We start from the raw sequence: 9,399 nt of genomic DNA on the forward strand, positions 1-9,399 counted from the left end.
CAAACTCCTGTGGAAAAATGCAGTTTGACCTGAGCCGACCAGACTATTTAAGGGGGTTTATTCAAGGGGTTGGACAAAGAAGTCTCTGGAAATTCCTGCTGTCAGGGCTGACCAGAGGGAGAGAGGGTACATCAAACTGTGTCCAGAAAACTCAGACAGAGTGGAGCTGTTGGCAAAGGCCCTTGGGAGATTCAGCCCAATGTGGCAAAATGTGGTGAAACTCTGTTGGAGAACCGAGAGAAACATTGGGACTGCCCTTATGCCATTAACGTTTGTGGTTTGGTGTAAAGTGAAATTTACCTTTCTGTGTGAAGTATCATTTGCCTGTTAAATAATGTTGGAATTATGTTGATTTTGGTTTGATTGTCACAATAAAAGTTTGGAAAAAATTAGATCTTGTCCATCGGTTTATTCCATTGGATCATTTGGGAAACTCCTCTTTTTAAAAAAAACATTATTGTTCTCAACAGAACATAAGAACTAGGAGCAGGAGTAGGCCATCTGGCCCCCCGAGCCTGCTCCGCCATTCAATGAGATCTAGGCTGATCTTTTGTGGACTCAGCTCCACTTTCCGGCCTGAACACCATCACCCTTGATTCCTTTATTCTCCAAAAAACTATCTATCTTTATCTTGAAAACATTTAATGAAGTAGCCTCAACTGCTTCACTGGGCAAGGAATTCCATAAATTCACAACCCTTTGGGTGAAGAAGTTCCTCCTAAACTCAGTCCTAAATCTACTTCCCCTTATTTTGAGGCTATGCCCCCTAGTTCTGCTTTCACCCGCCAGTGGAAACAACCTGCCCGCATCTATCTTATCTATTCCCTTCATAATTGTATATGTTTCTATAAGATCCCCCCGCATCCTTCTAAATTTTAACGAGTACAGTCCCTGTCTACTCAACCTCTCCTCGTAATCCAACCCCCTCAGCTCTGGGATTAACCGAGTGAATCTCCTCTGCACATCCTCCAGTGCCATTATGTCCTTTCTCAGGTAAGGAGACCAAAACTGAACACAATACTCTAGGTGTGGCCTCACTAACACCTTATACAGTTGTAACATAACCTCCCTAGTCTTAAACTCCATCCCTTTAACAATGAAGGACAAAACTCCATTTGCCTTCTTAATCACCTCTTGCACCTGTAAACCAACTTTTTGCGACTCATGCACTAGCACACCCAGGTCTATCTGCACAGCAGCATACTTTAATATTTTATCATTTAAATAATAATACTTTTGCTGTTACTCCTACCAAAATGGATAACCTCACATTTGTCAACATTGTATTTCATCTGCCAGACCCTAGCCATTCACTTAACCTATCCAAATCCCTCTGCAGACTTCCAGTATCCTCTGCACTGTTTGTTTTACCACTTATTTTACTGTCATCTGCAAACTTGGACACATTGCACTTGGTTCCCAACTCCAAATCATCTATGTAAATTGTGAACAATTGTGGGCCCCACACTGATCCCCGAGGGACACCACCTGCTACTGATTGCCAACCAGAGAAACACCCATTAATCCCCACTCTTTGCTTTCTATTAATTAACCAATCCTCTATCCATGCTACTACTTTGCCCTTAATGCCATGCATCTTTATCTTATGCAGCAACCTTTTGTGTGGCACCTTGTCAGAAGCTTCCTGGTAATCCAGATATACATCCATTGGCTCCCCAATGTCTATCGCACTGGTAATGTCCTCAAAAAAGGATGGATCGTAACAATCTTCACTTGAAGGACAACAGCTCTCTCTCCAGTCCATCCATATTACTTAAGTGGAACCATTCTTGCAAATCTTTCCCGCGTCCTCTCTGATGCCTTCACAATCTGCCCAAAAGGTATAGTGCCCAGATTGGGTACAATAGTCTGCTTGAGGCCAAACTAATGTTTTAAAAAGATTCACTGTAACTTTATTGTTCCTGTACTCTGTGCCTCTATTTATAAAGCCCAGGGGCTGGATTCTCCCCGCCGGCGGAATGTTCCGTTACGCCGGCTGGTCAATGGGGTTTCCCATTGTGGGACAGCCCCATGCCTTCGGGAAACCCTCGGGCTGCTGGCAATATGTGGCATCCCGCCAGCGGATAATCCAGCCCCAGGACTCTATGTGCCATGTTAACCACCTTCTCAATCTGCCTTGCCACCTTCAACAATTTGTGCACATCCTCCCCCCCCCCCCCCCCCCCCCAGGTCCTTCTGCTACTGCACCCATTTTGGAATTATATCTGATGTGTTGGGTACTCTGGATCCGTGGAGACTGCGTTTACCTCAGCAGTAACACATACAGGCTACCAACACTTGAAATAGTACAACACTATTTTATTAAGCTAGAAACTGTTGAACCTACTTTCACTGTGGGTTAACACGATGTTAGATTAAACTAAAGACCTGTGCCTATCCTAACCAGTCTATGCACTCAGCACATGGTGAAGATCTGTGCTGTAAGCTGTAAGCTCTGTCCTTCTGAGAGGCTGCATCCCGAATGAGCGGAAAAACTGATGCCCTCTGTCTTTATAGTGAGTGTGCTCTAACTGGTGATTGGCTGCGGTGCTGTGTGTGTTGATTGGTCTTGCTGTGTGTCAATCAGTGTGTGTGTCTGCACCATGATATACTGGTGTATATTATGACAATATCCTTCATTTTACATTGCCTCTCTTCATTCCTCCTATCAAAATGTATTATTTCACCTGGCACTTTCTCTCGTTTTAGTCATTATTCCAGTATAGACAGCAGCTGATCTATTTGCCACCCCAGTCTGTCCTGAGAGTATTTAACAATTGTCTACAAGATCCTGCAGCCCTGATTAGCTTTAAATTGTTCCTTAGACAACCCATATCGTGAATCATTTTTCTATTAATAGATTTAACATCTCATTCTAATTCAAATTTGTCCCAGAGACTGTTACATTTTTTGAAAATATTTGTACTCGATTTTAGACATACAATACAACAAAGTAAAACCAAAAAAACCCCCAAACAACCCCCCCCCCCCGCCCGCCCCCCCCCCCCCCCCCCCCGCCCCCCCCCCAGTAATTCAAAGCAAACGCCGCACCCATCTGCAGATACAACAAGTCCGATACACCAAATATGGCCTCCAAGGGACTGGGCTCCAAATCCGCGTGCAGGATCACCGAAATGGGGCTGAAAAATGACTTCCAGAATTTCTCCAACTTTGGGCAGGACCAGAAATTATCTATATAATTGGCCGGATCTCTCCCACACTGTTCACAAATGTCCTCCACACCTTCAAACAACCTTCTCATCGTCTACTTTGTTAGGTCCGTTCTGTGTACCACTTTTAATTGCATTAGTCCCAGTCTTTCACAATAGGATGACGCATTCACCCTCTTCAGCATTTCCTCCCTTAACCTCTCCAGCACCATCCTCAGCTCCTTCTCCCACTTGGCCTTAACCCCCTTCAATGCGCCATATTCTCCGACAAAATCCCCTCATAGATCGCTGCAATGTCGTCGTCCCCTCCCTCCGCCCTCCAGCCCATCATCGACAGCACGCCTTCCAACAACAACGAGGGCGGTGCCACCAGAAATGTCACGAAAACTGCCGTTGCAAAATCTCGCAGCAACATATACCTAAAGGCCTCTCCCCACGGAATCCCAAAAATCCCTGTCAACTCCCCTAAGCTTGCAAACCGCCCTTCTAAAAATATGTCCTTCATTCCATCACCCCACACTCTTCCCACCCCTGAAACTTAGCATCCAGCCTTGCCGACTCAAACACATGATTCCCTCGGATCGGCATCAGCTTCAACTCCGCCCCTAACCTAAAGTGCTGTCGAAATTGCCTCCACATCTTCAACGTGGCCACCACCACTGGACTCCCTGAATATTTCCCTGGCTTAGCTCACTGTCTGTGCTGAGTCTGCATGTTCTCCCTGTGTCTGCGTGGATTTCCTCTGGGTGCCCTGGTTTCCTCCCACAAGTCCTGAAAGTCGTGCTTGTTAGGTGAATTGGACATTCTGAATTCTCCCTCAGTGTACCCGAATAGGCGCTGGAATGTAGTGACGAGGGGATTTTCACAGTAACTTCATTGTAATGTTAATGTAAGCCTATTTGAGACACTAATAAAGATTATGATTCTTCCTTTTTCATCAAATGAAGATTCACTCTGACCCCATGATTGTACTTCATTATATCTGCTCTCAGCCCTTCCCTTCGCCCTCCCACCCTCCCTCCTTCCCAGAATCACAACAGGGTTCCCTTCATCCTCACCTTTCAACCCCACCAAGTTCCCTATTAAATGGTTCATCCTCTGCCATTTCCACTGTGCGGCCACTAAAAATGAATTCTCCCCTTCCAGCATTCCAAAGGGACTGTTCCCTCCATGTTTCACTGGTCCACTCCTCAGTCACCGTATCACACCTTCCCTTTCGTTTGGCATCTTACCATGCAAGCACAAGAGATGAAACGTGTGCTCCACCACCTCCTCCCCGTCACTATCCAAGTCTCCAACTGATTTACTTGTATATCTTTCTGACTATGCTGCCAATGATGCAGTTTTCTCTGCACAGCAAAGACCCAACACAGACTAGGTAAAGGCATTGTGGAATACCCCCATTCAGTTTACAAATATGAACCCGAACTTTCAGTCGTCTGTCATTTTAATTCTCCATCTTGCCCCACTCTGACCTTTCTTTTCCTGGCCTGCTCCAATGAAACTCAACACAGGCTCAAAGAATAGCAGTTTGGGCTCATTACAGCCTTCTGGACTCAACATTGAGCTTAACAATTTTAGGTCATTATCAATGCCTCTATTTTGATTTGTGTTTTTCTCTCATTTCTCTCTTACTTCATTTACTTTGAATTTGGAGGGCAGCTATTCAGGATCCTACCATTCACATCTCCTCTGGACACATTTTATGTTTCATACTCATCTCCTTACCACTCCTTTTGGTTCTGCACCATGAAACCTTTTGTCATTTAACCTGCCCTCGCCCCTCCCTTTTGTTCGTCTTCCTACTTTGTTACCACCCCCTGGGCTGCTGCGCGGTCAATTCCAGCTCCACTTGACCTGGAGTTGCAACACAATTGAAATTAATAAATAATTCTTAGGAAAACACCCGAAGTTTTTGATCCATTGCTGCTCAATAACTACAGTTACCAGCTTTGTAAATGTAAACATAATCAATTTGATTAATAACAAGAACTAGGATTAAATATTCAGCAAGTACAACAGGTTAACTATTATCTAATTCTTGATTACCGTTTCACTTAAACTTGCCCCAATCTCTCCATACACACAAGATAGACAAATACAGAAGGGAAAAGAGGGGTGTAAAATAATGATAAAAGTATAAAGGATAAGACTCTTTGTTTCAGATGGTTGTTTTCTAGCACACCTTTCTTCAGTCCAGGCTTTCAGTTGGAGGTTTCTGTCTCCAGTCTGTAATGGTTTGCACTGTAGATTCACTCAGGTCTCAGTACAGCTATGCAGCTTTTCTGGAGAAAGATGAGAGAGAGAAGCTTCTTTCCTCTGAGCATCCAGAACTCCAACTGTCTTTCCGTGGTTCTCTGAAAAAACATCCCAATCGGCGGGATCCAATCACTGCCGGTTACCGACCAGAATACGGCCTTTTGGCCAATTCATTGGCCACCAGCCAACCAATCGAACCGAGTCCCACCGATCTCTCGGGTGCCGGAAAATCGGAGTTCTGCTGTCTGAAGGCTAGCACAGTGTTCTCTTTTGTAACCTTTGAATTCCTCACGTCCCCTGCTCGACTTAAAGATATATGTCCATTAAGAATCCATGGATCAAAATGATAACAGTAAAAATAAAGAATGGGGAAAAAAGAAAATCAACAAGGGCCTTACAACTTGCTCAAAACATTTTAACTGTTCCTAGTTCTGATAACCTGAAACATTAACACTGATCCTCCACTCATAGATGCTGCCAGACATGCTGTGTATTTCCAACATTTAGTGATTTTGTTCCAGCAACACTTCTCTGCTCATTGGGCCAGAACCATACTGTGCAAGAAAGTTCGCCTGAACATATTTCAAAAATTCTTTCCCCTCTCTGCCTTCTACACAATTATAGTTGGATAATTAAAGTGCCTGGTTTATAACAACACTATAGTTTTTGTATCTCACTATAGTAGGATGATTAAAGTGCCTGATTATAATGATGCTATAGTTTTTGCACCTCACTTTAAGCCCGGTTTCAACTTATTTTTTCTATCTGGCTCACTTGAAGGCTGTGTCTTCAGTACAAGGCAGTCATTCTTCTTATATAAGACTAAGAGTATCAGCAGATCATTCAACTAAAATCTTAACCAGGTTGGCTATTGTATGACTTCATAAACTTGAGCTCATCCAAAACTCTGCTGCCCATATCATAACTCACATCATGTCCTCCTGTTTGCCCATCACTTTGTGCTCGCTGACCTATATTAGTTCCTGGTTCTGCATGGTCTCAATTTTAAAAAATTCACATTCTTGGTTTAGATTCCCACTGTGTTTGCCCCTCCCTATCCCTATAAAAGGATCCTTCCAGCCCTACAATCCTCCAAGATATCTGCATTCCTCCAATTCCAGCCACTTGCACATCCCTGAATTTTATCACTCTACTGATGGCAGCTATGCCTTCAGTTGCCTACAGTCTAAACTATAGAATAGATGTTTCTTAAAACTTCCTGTCACCTCTCCAAATATCTCCTTAGATAATTCAGTCAAATGCTATTTGATAACGCTATGTGAAGTGCCTTAGGTCTCTCTACAACGTTAGAGGTGCTATATCATAGAAACCCTAGTGCAGAAGGAGGCCATTCAGCCAATCAAGTTTGCATCGGCCCTTGGAAAGAGTACGCTATCTTGGCACACACCCCATCCTATCCCATAACCCAGTAACCCCACCTAACCTTTTGGACACTAAGGGACAATTTAGCATGGCCAATCCACCTAACCTGTACATCTTTGGACTGTGGGAATAAACCGGAGTACTCAGAGGAAACCCACGCAGACATGGGGAGAATGTACAAACTCCACAGAGACAGTCACCCAAGGCTGGAATCGAACCCAGGCCCTTGCGCTGTGAGGCAGCCATGCTAACCACTGTACCGGCCATATAAATTAAAGTTGTTAATGTTTTGCTCATCTGGCTTTCGAAAAGGTGATGAGATGGCAGGAACTGTGACTGATTTTTGACTTCCCCTCCCTATGTTAGTGAACAGTAAGTCACTGGAACACATGTCCAGATTTTCTTTGGTTCCTGAGCTGGGCTACCCTGTTACGTACATGGGGAAAAGGTTGTGGTTGTGCTATAATGATGGAAACCAGTAGTCAAAGACCAATTACCTAACCATAGTACTGCATTTCTTCATCATCAGCCCAGCTTAGATCAGGGCTCGGCACAGTCCAAGGATAAACATTGGACATCCCTGAACAACCAACAGTGCATTTAACCACAGCATATCTGACACAACCCTAGCCAACAAGCTAGTATGTGCAGGATCAATTAACCTCCCCTGGCACACTTGGAAGAGGACTCCCTGTGGTAGTATGATTAGAGGTACTACGGTACCTGGGAGTGTGAGCTAGCATTGGTGGAGAAGGCTCGCTGCTCATTGGCCCAAGTGTTTGCATTTCATTGGTTGGAATGTAAGGTAGCTCCGCCCAGTGAGGCGGGGTATAAGAACCCGCATTACCCAGCAGTCGGCCTCTTTCTGTACTCGAGCTGCTGGGGAAACATCTTGTTGATTAAAGCCTTCAATTCGGACTACATCCTCATTTCAGTAGTTATTGATCGCGCATCACTCCCTAACAGCACGGAACGTATTTCTGCACCGGTTTGAGAAGACGGTGCACCACCTTCACTTTCCCAAGAGCAATTACGGATGGGCAATAAAGGTTGGATCTTGCCGGCGCCCACATCCCAAGAATAAATAAAACAAATTGGACTTCCTGTTTCATGATAGGGTTGAGAAAGTTTGGACAAGTTCCTGCCCCAGGACACCACCCTGCTGAGAAGCACCTGAAGATATTGACTGACGATAGGCTTCCCTCCATTATCAAAACAGTCTGCCCATATTTATTGATGAAGAATGATCATTTGGGGAATAAGGACCTGGGGTGGGGGGGGCTGCAAATGAAATTCTCACAATGTTCAAACCATCAAGGCGAAGACAAACTAACTGGAGCACAGTATTCGCTGGGTATCTAATGATTGAATTTACTGATCCAGTTAGATGCATTAATGTGACAGTGAGTGTATTGACCGGGGCCCCCGTTAGGCGAGCCAGTTGGGTTGTACATACCCCCGTCGGCTGCTGCTGGGTTGTCGGGGTCTCCATCCACGGTGTCACCCTCGGTTTCTCCGCCGTACGCGAACTCCAGCCCAAAGAAGCCGCACTCGCTGTCCTCCTCCTCCTCCTCCTCCGCCTCGGCCGCCGCCAGTTCGCTCATTCTTCCCGCAGCCTCCCCGGGCAAGCCTTTTGGTCAGCAGCCGACTTGAATCTTCTTCACTGTCACCTGATAGTGAGGAACCATTGACGAACTTTCACCTCTTCAGAAAACATCCGGTGTCAGAAGCATGAGACGGGAGAATGTCCTCCGAATGGGGAACTAACTGCAGGCAGCCTCCCCCTACCCCCCACACTCACTCACAGCATCGCCACTCCACTGACTCCCGTCTCGACATTTTGCGAATAAACCGACTCGCGCGTCTGCAGGATAGATTTGTGTCACGTTTTGATCAACTTTCCTGCGAAGTATTGCTGGGTGCAATCTGCACATTGATCGCTACTGTTGCTACTGTTGTTTGTCTCCTCTGACTGGGCTGGCATGGAATTGCTATTTTAAAATAACACACTTTGCCAGCCTCCGCATTTGGGCGATCTGCTGACAAAGTTGTGTGCGGCACGTTAGGATATGCAAGATAAATGTCTCTTCCTTCATTCGTCAGCCCATATTATAAACAATTATTCCTCCTTCAGGTATTTTCCCCTCTCTAAATCTTCCGTGCTCACCCCTCTCCTCAAAAGAAATAACCTCTCGACCTTCAACCCCACCCCCCTTTTCTCTCCAAAGTCTCTTCTCCAACCTCCCTCTTCTCTCCAAAGTCCTTGAACATGTTGTCATCTCCCAATTCCCTTCCCATCTTTCCAGGTGATAGTGGTTGTGGGTTTGGAAGCTACTGTCAAAGGGGCCTTAGCGAGTTGCTGTAGTGCATCTTGTAGCTGCTAAACACTGTTGCCATTGTGTATCAGTGATGGAGGCAGTGAATATTGAATGTGGTTGGCAGTGATGCCAGTCATATGGGCTGCTTTGTCCTGGGTGGTGAAGAGCTTCTTGCGTATTGTTGGAGCTGCGCTCATCCAGGCAGGTGGAGAGTATTCCATCACACTCCTGACTTTTGCTTTGAAGATTGTGGACAACTTTTGGGAGTC

The 9,399-nt window shown here is 45.3% G+C and overlaps 1 protein-coding gene across 1 annotated transcript in view; it reads right to left on the bottom strand.

The window, feature by feature from the left end:
• The window catches only part of LOC119967184 (ras-related GTP-binding protein D-like), a 52,635-nt gene extending 43,939 nt beyond the window's left edge, over nucleotides 1-8,696 (bottom strand). The window contains exon 1 of the mRNA XM_038799358.1: nucleotides 8,269-8,696. Coding sequence (XP_038655286.1) covers nucleotides 8,269-8,416 — 148 coding nt within the window. The 5' untranslated portion in view covers nucleotides 8,417-8,696. The remainder of the gene's footprint in view (nucleotides 1-8,268) is intronic.
• Between the last annotated feature and the right edge of the window lie 703 nt (nucleotides 8,697-9,399).

This window comes from Scyliorhinus canicula, chromosome 6 (assembly GCF_902713615.1).
Source record: "Scyliorhinus canicula chromosome 6, sScyCan1.1, whole genome shotgun sequence".
In the NCBI taxonomy this organism is placed as follows: domain Eukaryota; kingdom Metazoa; phylum Chordata; class Chondrichthyes; order Carcharhiniformes; family Scyliorhinidae; genus Scyliorhinus; species Scyliorhinus canicula.